Raw genomic sequence first — 21,646 nt, forward strand, 5'->3', positions numbered from 1 at the left:
ATTTTAAAAGCACGCCCTTTAGAAACAATGTCCCCAATTTGCCTATCATTTTATAACAAATTCACGTTGATGAAACACATGCGTTATAACAGAAGAACCTGTATCCGAACCAGATATATAACCTTTATTGTTGAATGCTGGCAGGCTATGCAGATGTTGGAAGTATTACAACTAAACATATTGGTGTTCTCATTTTCCATTTAAAACTTGTATTCTATCCCAGCACATGCCTTGTATCTGAGATCCCTGACACAATTTGTTCTCGCCCCAAACCAAGGAAGCAATTGTTGAGATTGGGTGAGAGCAGTAACAAATTAAAAATACTATACATGAATGCACGAAGCATTAGACATAAGATGGATGAGCTTGAGGCTCTTTTGGAAATTGGCAGATATGATATTGTGGGGATAACTGAGACGTGGCTTCAAGTGGACAGGGCCTGGGAAATGAATATTCAAGGCTACACGTGCTATCGTAAGGACAGACTGACGGGCAGAGGGGGTGGGGTGGCCTTGTTGGTAAGGGAGGATATTCAGTCCCTTGCGCGGAGGGACCTAGAGTCAGGGGATGTAGAGTCAGTGTGGATAGAGCTGCGAAATACTAAAGGTAAAACGACGCTCTTGGGAGTCATCTACAGGCCCCCAAACAGTAGTCTGGATGTCGGATGTAAGTTGAATCAGGAGCTGAAATTGGCCTGTCGCACAGATGTTACTACAGTTGTTATGGGGATTTTAACATGCAGGTAGACTGAGAGAATCAGGATGGTATTGGACCTCAAGAAAGAGACTTTGTGGAGTGCTTCAGAGATGGATTCTTAGAGCAGCTGGTGCTGGAGCCAACCAGGGAGAAGGCAATTCTGGATCTGGTATTGTGTAACAAACCAGAATTGGTCAGAGACCTTGAAGTGAAGGAGCCATTGGGAAGTAGTGACCATAATACATTAAGCTTCAATCTGCAATTTGAGAGGGAGAGGGTACAGTCGGAAGTGACAGTACTTCTGTTGAATAAAGGGAACTATGGAGCTATGAGGGAGGAGCTGGCCAAAGTTCAATGGTGCAATACCTTAGCAGGGATGACCGTGGAGGAACAATGGCGGATATTTCTGAGTATAATGCAGAAGTTGCAGGATCAGTTCATTCCTAAAAGGAAGAAAGATCCCAGGAGGAGGCATGGGTGGCCGTGGCTGACAAGGGAAGTTAAGAAACATATAAAGTTAAAAGAGAAAAAGTATAACATAGCAAAGATAAGTGGGAAAACTGAGGACTGGGAAGCTTTTAAAAAGCAACAGAGGATTAGTAAGAAGGAAATACGCAGAGGAAAAATGAGGTATGGAGGTAAACTGGCCAAGAATATAAAGGAGGATAGTAAAAGCTTTTTTAGGTAAGTGCAAGGCAAAAAAATGGTTAGGACTAAAATTGGGCCCTTGAAGACAGAAACAGGGGAATATATTACGGGGAGCAAAGAAATGGCAGAAGAATTAAATGGGTACTTCAGATCTGTGTTCACTGGGGAAGACACAAGCAATCTCCCTGAGGTAACAGTGGCTGAAGGACCTGAACTTAAGGGAATTTATATTTGCCAGGATTTGGTGTTGGAGAGACTGTTAGGTCTGAAGGTTGATAAGTCCCCGGGGCCTGATGGTCTACATCCCAGGATACTGAAGGAGGTGGCTCGGGAAATCGTGGATGCGTTGGTGATTATTTTCCAGAGTTCGATAGATTCGGGGTCGGTTCCTGAGGATTGGAGGGTGGCTAATGTTATACCACTTTTTAAGAAAGGTGGGAGAGAGAAAGCAGGAAATTATAGACCAGTTAGTCTGACCTCAGTGGTGGGAAAGATGCTGGAGTCTATAATAAAGGATGAAATTACGGCACATCTGGATAGTAGTAACAGGATAGGACAGAGTCAGCATGGATTTATGAAGGGGAAATTATGCTTGACTAATCTTCTGGAATTTTTTGAGGATGTAACTCTGAAGATGGATGAGTAGATGTAGTGTACCTGGACTTCCAGAAAGCTTTTGATAAAGTCCCACATAGGAGGTTAGTGAGCAAAATTAGGGCGCATGGTATTGGGGGCAAAGATTGGATTGAAAATTGGTTGGCTGATAGGAAACAAAGGGTAGTGATAAACTGCTCCATTTCGGAATGGCAGGCAGTGACCAGTAGGTACCGCAGGGATCCGTGCTGGGACCGCAGCTTTTTACAATATATGTAAATGATATAGAAGATGGTATCAGCAATAACATTAGCAAATTTGCTGATGATACAAAGCTGGGTGGCAGGGTGAAATGTGATGAGGATGTTAGGAGATTACAGGGTGACCTGGACAAGTTAGGTGAGTGGCAGATGCTTGGCAGATGCGGTTTAATGTGGATAAATGTATGGTTATCCACTTTGGTGGCAAGAACAGGAAGGCAGATTACTACCTCAATAGAATCAATTTAGGTAAAGGGGCAGTACAAAGAGATCTGGGTGTTCTTGTCCACCAGTCAATGAAGGCAAGCATGCAGGTACAGCAGGTAGTGAAGAAGGCTAATAGCATGCTGGCCTTCATAACAAGAGGAATTAAGTACAGAAGAAAAGAGGTGCTTCTGCAGCTGTAAAAAGGGCCCTGGTGAGACCACACCTGGAGTACTGTGTACAGTTCTGGTCTCCAAATTTGAGGAAAGACATTCTGGCTATTGAGGAAGTGCAGCATAGGTTCACGAAGTCGATTCCTGGAATGGCGGGATTACCTTACGCTGAAAGACTGAAGCGACTGGGCTTGTACACCCTTGAGTTGAGAAGACTGAGAGGGGATCTGATTGAGACATAGAAGATTATGAAAGGATTGGACACTCTGGCAGCAGGAAACATGTTTCCGCTGATGGGTGAGTGCCGAACCAGCGGACACAGCTTAAAAATATGGGGTAGACCATTTAGGACAGAGATGAAGAGAAACTACTTCACCCAGAGAGTGGTGGCTGTGTGGAATGCTCTGCCCCAGAGGGCAGTGGAGGACCAGTCTCTGGATTCATTTAAGAAAGAGTTGGATAGAGCTCTCAAAGATAGTGGAATCAAGGGTTATGGAGATAAGGCAGGAAGGGGATACTGATTAGGAATGATCAGCCGTGATCATATTGAATGGCGGTGCAGGCTCGAAGGGCAGAATGGCCTACTCCTGCACCTATTGTCTATTGAGATGACCTGTGGCTGCAACACCATCGTGTTGACCATGCTCCAGGACTAGTGTGGTCTGTGCAGCTCAACTATTCAGATGATAAACCCTTTGTGATTTGGACAACTGAATTTTGTGTACGTATATTTTAATAATAAATGTATCTACAGAACTGATTATGGAAAGCAGCGATCAGGTGGAGGGGTTGTGGAGATTTTTGTGGTGGGGGGTTACCAGATAATTTGGGGGATTGCTGGGGGAGGGATGCTATCCTTTCATGCTTATGGTGGGGAAAGTAACACCACAAACAATGTCCGTTGAACAGAAAGATAGTGAGAAGAATTGTAATATACTCTACCAGTTAAAACTGGATGGAAGCATATTAATATCAAATAAGCTCTAGCCACTGTACTCTTACAATTCTGTAACCATTTTACCACTATGATTTTCTTAAGGCAGTTGAGACTGTTTTTGACTCTAGTAGGAGCCTTGTGAGTACATGTAAATTAGGATACAGTGACGTACATAGGGTCCTACTGGCATTTTAATTGCTGTTAGGCCATTGAGCTGGCTATCTCACATTACTGAAGATCACATGGGGTTGGGGTTGGGGTAATGTATGAGCGTGGATAAAGGGTTAACTAACTAACAGAAAGCAGGATAAATGTGCATTTTTCAGTTGGTAAGGTGGTAACTAATGGGTTGTCACAGGGTTCAGACTATTTATAATCTATAGTAATGACTTGGTTGCAGAATTAGAAAGTACAACAGCCGATTAGCCATTTAGCTGATGATACTAAAGTCGGTGGGAAAGTAAATTGCAAAGAAGAAATAAGAAATTTATAAATGGAACTGGATAGGTTAGATCGGAGAAAGTGAGGACTGCAGATGCTGGAGATCAGAGGTGAAAAATGTGTTGCTGGAAAAGTGCAGCAGGTCAGGCAGCATCCAAGGAGCAGGAGAATCGACGTTTCAGGCATAAGCCCTTCTTCAGGAGGAAGGGCTTATGCCCGAAACGTCGATTCTCCTGCACCTTGGATGCTGCCTGACCTACTGCGCTTTTCCAGCAACACATTTTTCAGCTCTGGATAGGTTAGATGAATGGGTCACAACTTGGCAGAAGAAATTTAACTTGGATCAATGTGAGGATGTCCATTTTAGTGAGAGGAATAGAAAGGCAACTTAGCGTCGAAATAGAGAGGAACTTCAGATGCTTCGATGCAAAGCTTGAGAATGTATCACCAAAAAATGAGCAAGCAGATAAGAAGAAAGGCAAATTATATTTTGGCGTGTATTGCTGAAGGCATAGAGTTTTAAAGTAGAGAAGAATTCCTGCAACCATACAGGGCAATAGTGAGACTACACCTGAGTATTGTGTATAATTTTGGTCCTCTTACTTGAGGAGGAATGTTATTGCATTGGAGGCCATTCAGATGAGGTTCACAAGATTTGAGTCCAGAGATGGGGGGTTTGTTTGAAGAATAGAGATTAAGACCATAAGACATAGGAGTGGAAGTAAGGCCATTCGGCCCATCGAGTCCACTCCACTATTTAATCATGGCTGATGGGCATTTCAACTCCACTTACCCGCATTCTCGCCGTAGCCCTTAATTCCTTGTGACATCAAGAATTTATCAATCTCTGCCTTGAAGACATTTAGAGTCCCAGCCTCCATTGCACTCCGCGGCAATGAATTCCACAGGCCCACCACTCTCTGGCTGAAGAAATGTCTCCGCATTTCTGTTCTGAATTGACCCCCCTCTAATTTGAAGGCTGTGCCCATGGGTCCTAGTCTCCTCACCTAACAGAAACAATTTCTTAGCGTACACCCTTTCCAAGCCATGTATTATATTGTAAGTTTCTATTAGATCTCCCCTTAACCTTCTAAACTCCAAAGAGTACAATCCCAGGATCCTCAGCCATTCCTCGTATGTTAGACCTACCATTTCAGGGATCATCTGTGTGAATCTCCGCTGGACACGCTCCAGTGCCAGTATGTTCCTCCTGAGGTGTGGGGCCCAAAACTGGACACAGTACTCCAAATGGGGCCTAACCAGAGCTTCATAAAGTCTCAGTAGCACATCGCTGCTTTTATATTCCAACCCTCTTGAGTTAAATGACAACATTGCATTCGCTTTCTTAATCACGGATTCAACCTGCATGTTTACCTTTATAGAATCCTCGAATAGCACTCCCCGATCCCTTTGTACTTTGGCTTTATGAATTTTCTCACCATTTAGAAAGTAGTCCATGGTTGTATTCTTTTTTTCCCAAAGTGCAAGACCTCGCATTTGCTCACATTGAACTTCATCAGCCATTCCTGGACCACTCTCCTAAACTGTCTAGATCCTTCTGCAGCCTCCCCACTTCCTCAGTACTACCTGCCTGTCCATCTATCTTCGCATCATCAGCAAACTTCGCTAAGATGCCCCCAGTCCCTTCATCCAGATCATTAATATATAACGTTAATGATTGATCAGTTTAGGCCAATGCTGTCTGGAGTTTAGAAGAAGGCGAGGAGATCTTATTCAGGTATATAAGAGGCTAAAGGGGATTGATGAAACAAATGGAGAAAGGATGTTTCCCCGTGTGGCAATCTAGAATAAAAGGTCATAGTTTTAGGATAAGGTGCAGCAGATTTAAAACAGAGATGAAGGAAAAATTACATCCCTCAAAGGGTCATGAATCTGTAGAATTCATAGATTCATGTGGTGGATACTGGGACGTTGTGTAACTTTAAGGAGGAATAGACAGATTTTTAATTAGTAATGGGCTGAAGGCTTATGGACAGTGGAAGAAAGTAGAGTTGAGGCCAAGATGAGGTCAGTCAGGATCAAATAGCTGAGCAGGCATGAGGAGCTGAATTGCTTACTCCTGCTCCTCGTTCTTATGTACTCAGTCAGACCTGGCAGGCAAGGAGTTGAGACTTTTGAAGTGAAGTGTAGAAATTTTAATTGTGAGGGACATTTGGACCTTCCCTATCCTGCTCATGACTCCATCTCCTGTTTCCTAAACTACCTGCAAATTCACTTTCAATGACTTATCAGGTGCTGCAGAGTGAAGGTCTGATGGCAGTCTCTGAGGCCCAGTCTCAAGCAGGCAGTGCACTGTGTGATGTTATTCAGACTCCCACATTAAAATAGGCCATGCGTCTTTCTGCATTTTTTCTGAGGGACAAACCTACCTCCAGTTGGACAAATATCCTGAGTGTTTTAAGAAAAATCAACTAATGATGCCAGGTTGATACTGTTGCTAACAGGTAAGAACCGTCTACCTTTGTATTGTGCATCTCAAGTATTGCGGCCTTTGGAGAACAAGGGTGAAAGAATGCAGATTATTGAAAGTCGCTAGTTTTTGACTGAAAAATGGAATTGTAGTTGCCAGAATAGTAGAATCATCTTGTTTTATTATGCAGTTCATATTTTTTTAACCCAATGGATGAAGTTAATGTCATCTCACATATTGAGCAAAGCACATAAAATGCATGAAGCACAAAGATAATTATGTTACCTGTACTTCCAGTTTCCACTTAGAAATTTAACTTTAGCCACATTTTACATCTCGTGAAGATTGACAGTTCAAAACCTTGTTACCTAGTTCCAGATCCAAGGCCCTTTTGCATTCGCTTTACTTAGAGCGAAGCATTAAATCAATGCAAGAGTTTGATCCAACTGTATATGTGCAGTTTTGGGCATCAGATTACAGGAAGGAGGTGGATGCATTGGAGAGAGTGTCAAAACAGTTTACAAGAGTGATTCCAGGGATTTGAGGATAGATTGCAGAAGTTGGGATTGTTCTCGTTGGAGAGAAGAAGGCGCAGAGGGTAGGTTTGCAAAATCATGAGCAGGCTGGATAGAGTCAGCAGGAAGAAAATGTTCCCACTTGTAAAACGGACAAGGAGAAGAGGGCATAGATTTAAAGTGATGTGCAAAAGCAGCAAAGGTGAAGTGAGGTAGAACAACTGGTTTGGGTCTGGAGTGCGCTGCCTGCAAGTAGAGTGGAGACAGTTGAGTTGAGACATTCAAGACCACATTGAATGATTGTTCTGGCACAGGGCAATGGTGTTCATTTTAAGGCTGGTGCAGGCATGATGGGCCGAATGGCTGCTTCCTATGCCATATCCATGCAACTGAGCACCCCATGAAGGTTCCCTACTAGGAGAAAGTCAGGACTGCAGATGTTGGAGAGTCGGAGTCGGAAAGTGTGGTGCTGGAAAAGCACAGAAGGTCAGGCAGCATCCGAGGAGCAGGAGAGTCAAGATTTCAGGCATATGTCCTTCGTTAGGAATATTCCCTCCTGCCTTAGCGTGTAAAGTGTAGAGCTGGGACTTGCTTTTCAGAATAAAAGGAGATCTGAAAGAAATTGTTGTTCTGATGGTTTCTGATTTTCCATGGGTTTCACACCTTGATTTCAAGCAATTTTGAGAGTTACAGTTTGGTTCAGGTTGATTACTTTGAGAACAAAGGGACCGTTGACTGACCATGATGCATTATCCAGCCTTAATCTGCCCTATCCTCATTTAATGGTACTCTTACTTATCCAAACATTCTTCTTTCGCCCCATTATTGGTGTCCCTGGCCTCAGCCAATCTGGGCAGACACTCAGGAACATCTTATCCAATCCCGCTCTGTTTTTCCCACTTCTGTTGCTCCTTCAAGACCAATCATAAACTCCATTTTATTGTCCAAGTCACTGCCATTCGTGTGGCCTCTGAATGAGATTGGGAGTGTCAATTGCTGTGAATTTAATGTTCTGAAAACACACTGGACCATGATCAATGCTGCTTTAAATGTTTATATGCTGCGTATGGTGAGAATATCCGTCCATGCGGGCGTGAATCCAAATGATGAGAATACAGCATGCTGTATCAATGCATCACACAACTTTATCTTGTTTCCCTCGTTATAGTGTTCCATTAAATACACTGAAAGTTTTAATGGCCCTACAGTGGGTTTGTTTGAGCATGTTGATTTTCAGCACTCATTTTTACTCAAGGGAAGTGGGTTTGTTTGCAAACCTTTGTTATCTCAAATTTAGAAGCGGAGAAAACTACTAACTGTGGTTTGCTTTTAATGATTTTCTTTTTAATAACCTGATCTACAGTTCAGAGTTTGAACTGACAACATTTTAGTATTCCTCAATGGGAAAAGAAGTCATGTTTAATAGCTGTTGGCAGCAGTTATTCCCAGTGCTATTAACTGCCAGTACTCTGAAACACAGCCAAAGAATGTATCCATTTGTATCAGAATGTTACAACATGTAAAGTTTTCATCCTTTCAAAGATTAAAGGGGCATTGTCTGTGTTCATAAGACTGACACACTTCAAACTTGAATGTTTCCATTTTGAGGATCAGAGTCAGCTGTCTTTGATAAAGCTGTCTAGATTTTATAAGGAGAAAGGAATATGATTTTTTTTTAAAGTCATATTTTTAAAGCTTTCTATTTAGGACTATTTTAATCCACTTATTGCAATAAGTGTTTTGTTGAGAATTCTTAAGTCTACAGCTTTATTTTTAATGTGTGTCATCGAATTTCTGAAAAATGATTGTTAATCATGATAGTTTACAAGTCGCTTATAGTGATTAGTTTATATTGCATTGCAATGAAGTATAAGGTTAAGTTGATGTTAAGCTACTTTGACATCAAAGTGTTTCCACATCAGAAGTGCCTTATCGCTGTAATAAGTTCAGACCGCAATGCTACTGAATACCAATCTGTCAGTAATAAGACTGAATAAACTCATTGGTAGTCTACTGCATCAATAACCTCATCACTGTTAACAGTGTGAATTCAAGACTTCTTTGGACACAATCAGCTTCTTGTTCTGTTTACCCATGCGCAAGATTATTAAAGACATTCTAGCTGCTTCCGTTTTTCAAACAAATTTGTTTGCTAATGCCGCTGTAAAGTATCTTAGAGATGTACAGCATAGAAACAGACCCTTCAATCCAACTCGTCCATGCCGACCAGATATCCTAAATTAATCTAGTCCATTTACCAGCACCTATCCCTTGAAACCTAATTCATAAACCCATCCAGATGCCTTTTAAATGTTATAATTGTACCACTTGCACCGTTTCCTCTGGCAGCTGATTCCATACGCACACCACCCTTTGCATGAAAAAGTTGCCCATAGCTCCCTTTTATATTCCCCCCCCCCCCCCCCCCCACCCCCGCACCCTAAATCTATGCCTTCTAGTTCTGGACTCCCCCAACCCAGGGAAAAGATCTTGTCTATTTACACTATCTATGCCCCTCATGATTTTATAAACCTCTATCAGATCACCCCTCAGCTCCAAAGCTCCAGGGAAAACAGACCCAGCAGATTCAGCCTCTCCCTATAGCTCAAAACTTCCAATCTTGGCAACATTCTGTGAAACTTGAAAGGGTTCAGAAAAGATTTACAAGGATGTTGCCAGGGTTGGAGGATTTGAGCTATAAGGAGAGGCTGAACAAACTGGGGCTGTTTTCCCAGGAGCGTCAGAGGCTGAGGGGTGACCTTTATAGAGGTTTACAAAATTATGAGGGGCATGGATAGGGTACATAGCCAGAACTAGAGGGCATAGGTTTAGGGTGAGAGGGAAAAGATATAAAAGAGATGTAAGGGGCAACTTTTTCACAGGAGGGTAGTACATGTTTGGAATGAGCTGCCAAAGGAAGTGGTGGAGGCTGGTACAGTTGCAACATTTAAGAGGCATTTGGATGGGTATATGTATAGGAAGGGTTTGGAGGGATATGGGCCGGGTGCTGGCAGGTGGGACTAGATTGGGTTGGGGTATCTAGTTGGCTTGGACGGGTTGGACCAAAGGGTCTGTTTCCATGTTGTACATCTCTATGATTTTTCTGAACCCTTTCAAGTTTCATGACATTCTTCCGATAGGAGGGAGACCAGAGAATTTACTGGCCCTTAAAGGAGCCAAAAGAATGAGTGTTCCCAAACCACCTTCCATGGATCTTCTGTTTTCTTGAAATAAATGCTTAAAATTCCATTGGCTTTCCATCTTTTTTAAAGCATTGCACCTTGTTCTCCTTATCCATTCTTTGAGTCTTCTAAGTCCTAACATTCATTGAGATATGAAGTTCACATTCAAAATTCGCGTTCAGATGAAACATAAACTGATCCATATCACAGCCAGCATTGGCCATGATATCTGGCATCAACAAAGGAAAAGTGATTGCACACACCTCTATAAAATTACTTATGAAAACTTCTCTATGGCTTAGTACATTCTAACACCCTGTTTTAATTAAATAATTTTCAGGGTTTTTTTAAGCTATTATGTTTTTACACTTAGGGCAGGAGTTTAAATTTAACGCTTTCTGTGTGGAAAAAATGAAAGCCCGTCTGTCATTCAACAATTGAATCAATTTATCGATGAATTTTCAATTGAGTATAGTGAATCCACAGTCAAGAGGGACCTAAATAAATGATGGAGAGAGGAGGAGGAGGAGTATCTATTGTAATTGATACATGAATGGTCCAATTGATACATTCAAGTTTAAATGTAACTTAAAGCTAGGTGAAATTGTGTGCTGTGAAGAAAAAACAAAATACCTTCAACAGGGTTTGGACCGACTCACTGTGTGGACAAATACAAGGCAGACAGTATATATAATGAGGAAAGATTAGGTTTTCCATTTCAGTGGGAGGAATAGATCTGCAGAGTATTTCTTTAATGGTAAGAGTTTAGGAAGTATAGTTGGATAAAGAGACCTGAGTAGCCTTGGCAATAAGTCACTGAAGGTTAACACGCAGATGCAGCAAGCATTTAGGAAGGCTAATGTTATGTTAGCCTTTACCATAAGAGTATTTGAGTGCAGAAATGATAAATTCTTTCCTCAATACCAAAGAACCTTGATTGGACTGCACCTTGAATTGTCTATACAGTGTTGGGCCCTTTATCTTGGGAAGAATATTATTGCTACAGAGTGCATGCAATGTATGTTCAAACATACAAGGCAGTAGACTTGTTTCCAGGATGCCTTATTGCTGTAAAAACTTCATACCACAATGCTACTAAATACCAATATGTCAACTAAACAGCAGCAATAGGGCTGAATAACCTCATTGGTAGCCCATTCCATCTGTATCAGCATCTGGTTCTGTGTACCCATGTGCAGGATCATTAAAGACAACAGCAGGACTGTCATAGAAAGAGTGATCGGGCAAATTGGGTATGTACTCATTAGAGTTTTGAAGAATAAGAGTTAATGTGATTGAAATTTGTAAAATACTTAAGAGATGTACAGATGGATACAAGTATGGAGTTTCCCCTGATTATAGACCAGAGGACGCTTTCAAAGTAGGGGTATGCTGCTTAGCATCAGCATCAGGATTAATTGTTTTCTGTCAGAGATTTGAGAATCTTTGGAATTCTCGGCACCATTGATCTGTGAAAGCTCAATCTTTGGTTATGTTTGACGTGAAGATTAACAGATATCAAAATTCCAATCCTGTAAAGGGGTAGTGTGGAAAAAAAAGGCATTGAAACAGATGGTCATCCATGATCATATTAAATGGTGAGGCAGGCTTAATGGACTGAATGGCCTACCTCTGTTCCTGTGTTCTTCTGAATGGTTTTATTGCAGCTTATTATTGCATCAGAAGAATTGCCATAATCTAATGTTGTGATTTAGTATTGCCTATTAAATTACAACATTTAATTTATTCCACTGAAGATCTTTCAGTAATTATGATGTGAAATAAAATAGCCACATGCTTGTAATCCTGGACCACAGCAACTTAAAAAGTATATCTGTGCTTTGGGGATTCAGTCGTATCAGATAAGATGGATTTTTGCTGATTCCATTTAAAAATTTCTGTCTGACCTGTAACTGTTGATTTTTGTTTTGATAGATCAGAGGGAGATCCAGAGTAGTGATTAGAATTGCTCTTAATGCAGTTTTCTCTGTGTTTTCATAAAGTACTGTGAATGTCAGCGGTAGATTTTTGTATTGTTCTGCAATGACTTGTAGTATTTGTCCTTTGTGTACAGTGAGCTATCAAAACTGTACTCCAGAGAGTCCTTGCAGATTCCATTCCATTAGCATGGTCTTGACTACCTGACAGAAATATGGGATTTTGTAATGAATTATTATAATGTTCCATGAATAAACATTATAATTCAAAGAATTCTTCATAATCCTATTCTTATGCATTTACCTTGTATGTTATTTAAATTTGCATTTCAAGGACATTAAAAGGTATGTATATTATCTAAATAGTTGTTTCATGTTAGAAGGGATTTGATGTATGAGAGTGTCCATTTCATTTAGCTGAGCTCCAGGTTATTTACAGTTGATCATTTTACAACATCCAAATTAAAATCTTTCTGGATTAGTTTATTTCTCCTTTGTATTATTTATTGAATATTCAGCATTTTACTGGTGTACGAAAAGTCATAATTGGCAGCAACTCTTTCAAAATATATAACCAGATCGTTAGATTGCTTCACTTTACCCGTCAAAACTCAATTTTTGTTAATAAATCAATGTGAATGTAGCTAACAGTGTTCATTAATATTAATGCTTCATGATAAGCATGCCAAACTTATGCTACTTTTCCTCAGAAAGTAGTATATTGTATCGTGCAAGTAGAATATATTTCCAGAATGTGAATCTTGTGTCTCATGTCCCATTTGGGTATTTTTTCATGTAGAAAATGAATTGTTTTGTTAATACATTGGGCGAAACTGTAATGTCTGCACTGATTATTTTAAGAGTTTACAGCATCTGTGATATCTGTAATTCCTAGTATTTGTAATATGGAAGAAAGAAATTCTGCTGGTTAAAATTCTTTACCAAGTACATTAAAATTAGTTTTGTACTCTCGCTGGTCTCATGATTAACAAATTTTGTTTTTCTAGTTTTATTTGTCCGTCAAGTTTGCAGCAGTTGTGTGTTCGGTTAATTGGAGGCAAAAATATAACACTAGTGAACAAAGCTAAATTCAAATGACACTATTTTATAGAGGTCAAAGATCGATGGTCCTGTCAGGTATGAATTGAAGCACTGTTTTCTTGTATGCTAGCATTACAGAAACAAAGAAATTAGTAATATTTTGACATAAACCTTCATTACATCTATAAGAGCAGCAATTTACATTGGTTGGCAATTTGCTACAGATCTTGTTTTTAAGCCCATTCCTTTTAAGCTGGAGTGGGAAAGACGAGGGAGGACAGGGAGAATAGTCAGCATCCCTGGCCATCTCTCGAAGTAAGATCCTGCATCCCATACTGGCAAGTTTTTTCTTAACTTGATCATCCAAGGGAATTTGTGCAAAATTCCAATGGAGAACCCTCTTCTCTTTATTTGGTCATGCAGTCTGGCATGATTATCTTCAAATTTTAACAGGCAAAAGGTGAATGGTTTATGACAGACATATAAATGTGAATGTAGCTAACAGTGTTCATCAGTATTATCAGTAGGGTTTATGCATTATGACAGGCAAATAATTCTTTTTATCAGAATCCAAAGGAAACAATGGCCGAGACACTAGATTTTGCAATAGTTAGTAAGCTGCTGATTGAGCAGAAGCTATTCTACTTAAAAAAAAGGCATATCTGTGATATATACAGTTGGCTTTTGTGGTATTATTATTTCCTTCACTCGCCACAGATATGCTCTGGTCTTTCCCTGTCCAAGTACTTTGAATGTTCTCTCCAGTTTGAATCAACAGATTGAAAACGCTTCACAAGACAATGGCCTGAACCAACAAAATTGAAATATCAGCAGTTAAAATGATCTGTTGTGAAAATATACATTCAAACCAATGCCATAAGACCTTAGGCATTCTATTCTGAATCATCAACAAGTGTTTCCAATTTTGCTTTGAATAAAACAACATAAGAACAGGGAATGATATCCAATGCATATTAGCCTAATGACTATTGCCAAGAAACTAGACCATGCTTTGAAATGACATTCTGTGTCAATGTGCACCAATAAAGATAGTTGTTAACCAAGTTTGTTTTTCCTAATGGAGTCATTTTCAAGCTTTTGTGTTTGTTCATTTTTTGGAGATATGATGTTGGTATCCAAGAGAGGATGATCATTCCTAGGCCATACTGACGAAAAGGATCCCGAGGATGTGCCAAAATGGTGATGTCTTTGGAATCATCAGTTGGGGAAGTGGAGCTCTCTGCAAGTTTGATGGTTATGGTGAAGTAGATCAGGCAGGGTTAAAACCCACCAGTTCATAATACACTTTGTGTGTTTGGTGCTGAGAGAGGATCAAGTCAGGCTGAGATGTAAGCTCCACCTGTCAGCCAAGCAGTACTGTGTCAGAGCTCAGGCATAAATCAGGTCTGCCTGAGTGAGGTAGTGTTCAGCAAAAGCTTCCAGTGAAACCATGCCCTGGCAACTTGTAAGGGGTAGCAGAACATGGAAAACATGGGATGTTCAGGGTAAGAGAAAGCAGATGGATAGATTGTCTATTGTTAAAATATAAACCAGCTCTCGTGGTCTATTACTGTTCGAACATGTACTTCTGCTTCAATTCTTCAGTGCTGTTCGATGGAATAAAAAGCATTTAAAAACTAACGATTAGGAGCAAGAATGTACTTAACTAATGTTCAGGTATTTAATCTGATGAATATTGTTTAATTTCAGGGAGAGCCAATCACATTTTGCGAGGAGAGCTACGTTGCACATCGGTCCAGCACTATGAAACAGTTTCTTCAAAATGCAGTACAGCTTCAGCTCTTCAAACAGGTGAAGCATTCGTGTACATATAAAAATGGTGTGGATATGTTGCTGGGGAAAATTTATTTTCAATACTATTTTGTACTGCATATGTCTCAAATTAGAATATTGAGTATTAATTTTCAATCAAGAACTGAGAGATTGTAATGGTTAGGAAAGACTGGCTGAGATTTTCTCCTCAGTCAGCAAAGGCTGAGTGGTCGCATGGAAGAGGGTTTATGAAGGGGTTTGCTTTTGCAATATGCAGATGATACTTGCATTGATGGAAGACTCCAGAAGAAATTATCTTAAGTACAAGACAGTTGCAGTAAATCCAGTGGAGGTTTTAGGAGACTGGTTAGAATGTGGAATTTGCCACCACATGAATAGTTCAGGCAGTTAGCATTTAAGGGGAAACAAGATAAAGTTACAAGGGGAAAATGCTAATAGGATGGGATAGGAGGAATTCTGAAGAAGGGTCCCCGGAGCAGAAACATTGACTCTGCTTTCTCTCCAGACCTGCTGAGTTTCTCAAACTATTTCTATGTTTGTTGGAGGGTAAGAGGGAGGTTTCTGGGAAACATAAGTGGCCCTCCTAGGGTCGGAGAGTGGAGCACCATGAACAGACATCGGTATGGAGTGGGTGTCTGTGACCTAGTAATGGAAATAGTTTGGTCGAACTAGTGAGCGTGGAATGTGACATTTGGCTTGCTGATGCATATCAGGAGCTGAACTTCCAGACAAGCTTGGGTTCATGGGCTAACAGACCCACAAGTTGGTAATGTCAGCCTTTGTCTTCATTGCATCATGAAGACAGCCCAAGCCATTTTAAGAGGTTGGGTCAGGTAATGAGGTACCACCATCTTACCAGCAGTGAGGAGCCAATGTCGATAAATTTAAAGTTAGAAAGGAATGTGTTCAGGCTCTATACCTGGAATGACTAGGAGTTGCAGTCAGCTTGTAGGCAGTGGGCTTGAGCTCGGAACATGTCCAGGTCATAGCTCTGTGACCAATGTCCACCCCATTGAAGGGCTGCTGTCAATCACAACCAGGCAATTAAAAGTAAGAAGGGTCTAAGTATTCAATAAGCCTTTCTTTTATCATCCTGGTGGGAGTGTCTGGAAAATACCCTGCAGCGCCAGGATCCCAAATTGGCTCCTGACCAAATTATAAAATGGACACCCAACCCCTGATGTCTGTCAACACTGAGGGATGTAAGAGGGCATGAGCAGTTAGCTAAGTGGAAGTGCCAGCACTCATTGAGCAATAATGGTTTGCAACTTCTCAAACAATCTTTGCAAGCATTAAATTTGATTTGGTGGGTTCCTTTTAAATTGTGACTTTGACTCCCACTTGTTCGAATGACCTCTGTGAAAATTGCCAGTACATTCAGAATTGGAACAGCAACTTAAACTACAGCTGAGAAGTCAGTATTTCTCTTGTATACAAGCTTCCCTTTTTTAAAAAAAGAAGGCTCCATTCAAGTTCTGTTTTAGCAGAGCTATCTAATTCATCCCATTCCCTCATTCTTCCAATAGCCTTGTACATTTTTCCCTTCTGGTATTTCCAAATTCCTTTTGCAAGTGATTATTGAATCTGTTTGCAATATCCTTTCACTGCACTTCCAGAACTTTCTGTGTAAGGAAGGAGCATTATTTCCTCGTGTCAACTCTAATTCTTTTGAGCATGATTGTAGATTCGTGTATTCTGACGCTCAAAGCAATTTCATTTTTCTTTGTGCCAAAGACAGTCGTGATTTCTTACACAGCTGTTAAAATCTTCTCTTAACCTTCTCCTTCAAAGGAAAACAACCCAAATTTCTCTAGTAAAAGCAAAATACGATGGATGCTGAAAATCTGAAACAAAATAAGCTTAGCAGGTCTGGCAACATCTGTGGAGAGAGAAAAACAGCCCATGTTTAGAACATTTTTCTTCAGGTCTGTGACATCCAAAGAAGAGCCATATTGGACTTGAAGTATGAACTGTTTCTCTCTCAGATGCTTCCAGAACTGCTGATTTTATCTAGCACTTTCAGATTCTATTCCAAACTTCTCCCACCTCTCCACGCAGCCAAAGTGCCTGATCTGTAGTATCCTTTACAGTAACTCTCTCTATAATATCTCAAACCTTTACAGTATTCAGAACTAAACAACGTTCCAACTGAAACCTTATCAGTGTTTATAAAGGTTTGACATGTCACTGCCCCGGGTTGTCATCTCAATCGTCAGACCAAATTTGAGTTCCAACATTATTTTTCTTCAGAAGAGGGGATTGATATAACCACAATGACAGTGGATGTAAACACACTGGCATAGAGAGAGAAGGGGGGAGATCCCCAGAATGTCACACCTAACGAGGTGACAAAGAAGCCTCCAAGGGTGGACTTAAACTGGGAACAAGACAGCACATACTGAGCTAGGAGAAAGTGAGATCAGAGTCGGGAGAGTGATGCTGGAAAAGCACAGCAAGTCAGGCAGCATCCAAGGAACAGGAGAATCAGCATTTCGGGCATTAGCCCCTCATCAGAAATGAGTACATGCTGAGCTGTAAGGGTTAGGTCCTCATACTGTGAACTTGAACTGGAGAAAAGACAGCAGTCTGGGAAAGAGACATGTTTTATACCTTTCTCCTTTCAAAAGTACACAAGAACAGAGGTTGAAAGCCAGCTCAATCCTGGTCTGTGAGTGCTAGTTGAAGAAGATGTGCTTGTGAGTTGAGTGTTTGTGCCAATGGGACTTGGTACTCATCTGTAATTGCTCACATTCAAGCGCGCGTGTGTTATGAAGGTCACAATGGAAGAACCAGCCAAGTAAACCAGTGCTGCAGGTCAAAGACTCTGCCTGAGGGCTAAAACCCAGCAAGCCAGTCAAAGCAAAACTGGACCCAAGGATTTCAAACTGCTTACAAAGTCAAAAATCCCAAAATCGACTATTCAACCATTGTCATTTGACCATCCACTCTTCATGACTGACCAATGGAGATTGTTCCACATTATCTTTAACCTATTATCATTTTTGGACTCAATCCTTCTGCCTAATCTGTGTGCGTGTGTGTATTGTTCAAGACACTGATTTATTAACGTCCGGCCATTGCTTCTGGGACATGAATGGGAATTGTTTGTCAGGACCCTGTGGAATCCTGATGCAGCAGACTCTAATGGGATAGTCTGAGAAATTAGAGATTCTGCTGGGAAAATCCCCTGCACATGAAACCCTCCAAAAGTATCCATTTAGATTAAAGAATTCAGAGAATGGTGCTGCTGTTAATAGTTAACAAGGTAAAGTTGGACAATTGCAAATCTAGTCAAACTTCTGGATATCCATGAAATTGATCCTACTAATTTAGAATACAAATACTCAATTTACATCTCCCCCGACCTCTTATACTCCATGGACCTTGACCCTGAGCTGGCTCCCCCAGGACTTGTCAGATCCCCTTCTCTCCAACAGACCCAATACTACCAACCTATCCAGAACAAAGCATCACTTACCTGGCACCCTTCCATGTTGTGCCTTGGTACCTAACTGTTACGACAAGGTGGTGAACTTCTCTGTTAATTAAACTAAACGCCAAGAAAAGCTCAACTCCCCTCCTAATCCTGTTAAAATATGAGTGACGCAGAACTCCCAAATTCTATTATTTAAAGAAAATTATTTCAATTTATTCTTTAGCTCTAAAAGTGAACATTAAGCAACAACTGTTCACAACTCTAAGCCCCCCTTTCTCTTAACTGCTTATTACCTGCCTTCAACACTATAAAAATATACTGTTCCAATAAAACACTTATTAAAACTACATCAATTTGATTTCAAAACCATAAAGTCACTGTCGTCTTCGGTGTCTTTCTTCTTCTGGCTGAAGATCTCCCTGGGTTGTCGTCTTTCTGGTTACTGTGAAGATGTTTCATATGAAAAGGTCCCTTTGGTAGAGAGTGTTTCAATATTTTAGGTCTCTCTCTCGATGGCAGTTGCTCTGCCTGATTGTCTAAATACCTGTCTTTTGTTATATCCCCAACATTGGATCGTCTCATTGGTTTGATGTTGGCAAAACAATAAATTCAAACTTGATTGGGCTTTAGTATCCTGGGGCATAATTTAAACTCAAATTGTCAAATTCGAATTGTTGGCAAAACAGCAACCAAATCAGGAATCCATTTCATTGCCAAATATTGCATATTTTCAATTTCACTCTCTCTGAAAGGTACAGTACACGCCTTCAACTTCATAACACTAACCCAACTGGTGTCCGTACATCGCCCCTACCTTCTTACATACCCACCTTTTTACTAGAGTGGGAGTTTATCATAGTGTCTGACGGTGCAACTGGATGTTTAATTGTCAGAATGCAAGAGGGTAAATAAATGAAGAAAGGAAGCCGGTTCATCCGTCTTCACTCAGAACTTGACAATTTGGTGTAACAGCAATAACTTTGGGAAGTTTATCCAGGCTCTGGTTGTGAAAGGCAAAGATTCCTTGCATTTATGCAAAGAAATTGGACAGGGGGAGCAAATCATTTTGTTACTTGGCTATCCTGATGCATCCCGGGAATTGTGCATGGTTTGTTAGCATAGGTGGTAAGGCAAGTTTTGGGAGGGATACAAACAATTGAGACAGAGAGAGAGAGATTCATAGATTAAGTAAGTGGGGGAAAAAAGTTGTTAAATGGATAGTATTATGAGAAAATGTGAAATTATTCATTTTGGAAGGGATAACAAAAGAACAGAATATTATTTCAATGGAGGAAAACTGCAGAAAGCTGGAACACAAAGGGACTTTGGGATACTTCTGCACAAAACAGAGAAAGCTAGCCAATAATCAGCAGATAATCAGACAGGCCAATGGAATGTTAGCCCTTATTTTTGGTGGGGGGCAGGGCGGTGTTTTAGTATAAGTGTAGGGAAGCCTTACTGCAACTGTACAAGGTGCTGGTGAGACCACATCATGAGAACTGTGAGCAGCTTTGGTATCTGTGTTTAAGGAAATATATCATTCAGTTGAAGGCAGTTCAGGTAAAAGTCACAAGAGTGATCCAAGTAAGGAGGAACTGAGGAAGGGTCACTGGACCCAAAATGTTAACTTTGATTTCACTTCACAGTTGCTGCCAGACCTGCTGAGCTTTTCCAGCAATTTGTTTTGTTCCCAATAAGGAGGGGTTGTACTATAAGCAAAAGCTAAACAGGTTAGCACTCTACTTGCTGGAATTTAAAAGAATTAGAGGTGGTCTCATTGAAACATAGGGATCCTAAGGGACTTGACAGGGTAAATGCTGAGAGGATAATTTCCCTCATGGAAGAGTCTAGAACCAGAGAATATAATTTCAATATAAAGGGGTGTCAATTTAAGACTAAGATGGTGTTAGAGATTTTTGATGAAGTGAGTAGGACAAGGGCAGGGCGGTGGACGTAGTCTTTATGGATTTCAGTAAGGCCTTTGATAAGGTTCCACATGGTAGGCTGCTCTGGAAAGTTAGATTGCATGGAATCCGGGGGAGCTGGCTAATCGAATACACATTCGGCTTAATGGTAGGAAGCAGAGAGTATTAGTGGAGGATGCTTGTTGGGCTGGAGACCTGTGACTAGTGGAGTGACTCCAGGGTTGGTGCTGGCCCCATTTGTTATCTATACCAATGATTTGGGTGAGGATGTGTGAGGCATGATTAGTAAGTAAAATAGGAAGTATGGTGGACAGTGAGGAAGGTTATCAGAAATTGCAGCAGGATCTTGATCAGCTGAGGCAGTGGACCGAGAAATGGCAAATGGAGTTTAATACAGAGAAGTGTGAGGTCTTGCATTTTGGAAAGTCAAATCAGGTAGGGGTTTCATGGTGAATGGTAGGGCCTTAAGGAGTGTAGTGGAACAGAGGGACCTTGGAGTTCAGGGGCACAGTTCTCTGAAAGCGCAGACAGGGCAGTGAAGAAGGCTTTGGCACTCTGGCCTTCAGCAGTCCGGACATTGTTTATTGAAGTTGGGAAGTTATGTTGCAGTTGTACTGGTGAGACCGCATTTGGTGTCTTGTTTTCTGTTTTGGTCACCTTGCTATTGGAAAGATGTCACTCAACTGGAAAGAGTGCAGAAGAAATTTACCAGGATGTTACTAGGATTCAACAGTCTGTGTTGTAGGGAGAGGTTTGACAAGCTAGGACTTTTTTCTTTAGAATGTAGAGTTGGAGGATCATGGACTAGAGGGCATCAGTTTAAACTCAGGGGGAAAGAATAAAAGGGAACCTGAGCAGCAACATTTTTACACAGAGGGTCGTATGCATATGGAATGAGCTGCCGGCAGAAGTGTTTGAGGCAGGTACATTAACAACCTTTTAAAGGCATTTGGAAAAGTACTAGGATAGGAAAGGTTTAGAAGGATATAGGCCAATTGCATGGCAGTGGGGTTAGCGTGGATGGACATTGTGGTTGGCATGGACCGGTTTGGGCCAAAGGGCCTGTCTCTGTGCTGTAGGACTTTATGACTCTATGATGAGGAAATCCTTTTGTTAGAAATTTGAGTCTTGCCACAGAGAGCTGTGGTGGCAAAGTCCTTGTCTATATTTAAAGCTGAAATAGGTATTTAGGTTTTTGATCAGTAGTGGAATCAGGGATAATGCAGAAAGGGCAAGAAAGTTGACGTAAGAAGTGTCAGATCTTAGCTTATTGAATGGTGGAACAGCCTGAAAGGGCTGAACAGCCACCTTCTGTTTCTATTTCTGATGGTCTTCTGTCTTCAGCTGCCTAAGTGATCGATCTGGACAAGAATATGTGAGGGAAATATAAAGGCCTTCAAGTTCTAAAGAAAAAAGTCAGCAAAGATATTAC

General features: G+C 40.9%; 1 protein-coding gene across 3 annotated transcripts in view; it reads left to right on the forward strand.

The window, feature by feature from the left end:
- The window catches only part of dennd1b (DENN/MADD domain containing 1B), a 300,181-nt gene that overhangs the window by 223,969 nt on the left and 54,566 nt on the right, over positions 1–21,646 (forward strand). For all 3 annotated transcript variants that reach the window (XM_072573886.1, XM_072573887.1, XM_072573888.1), the window contains one exon: positions 14,770–14,871. In XM_072573886.1, coding sequence (XP_072429987.1) covers positions 14,770–14,871 — 102 coding nt within the window. The remainder of the gene's footprint in view (positions 1–14,769; positions 14,872–21,646) is intronic.

The sequence above is a fragment of the Chiloscyllium punctatum genome, chromosome 7 (assembly GCF_047496795.1).
Source record: "Chiloscyllium punctatum isolate Juve2018m chromosome 7, sChiPun1.3, whole genome shotgun sequence".
NCBI lineage: Eukaryota > Metazoa > Chordata > Chondrichthyes > Orectolobiformes > Hemiscylliidae > Chiloscyllium > Chiloscyllium punctatum.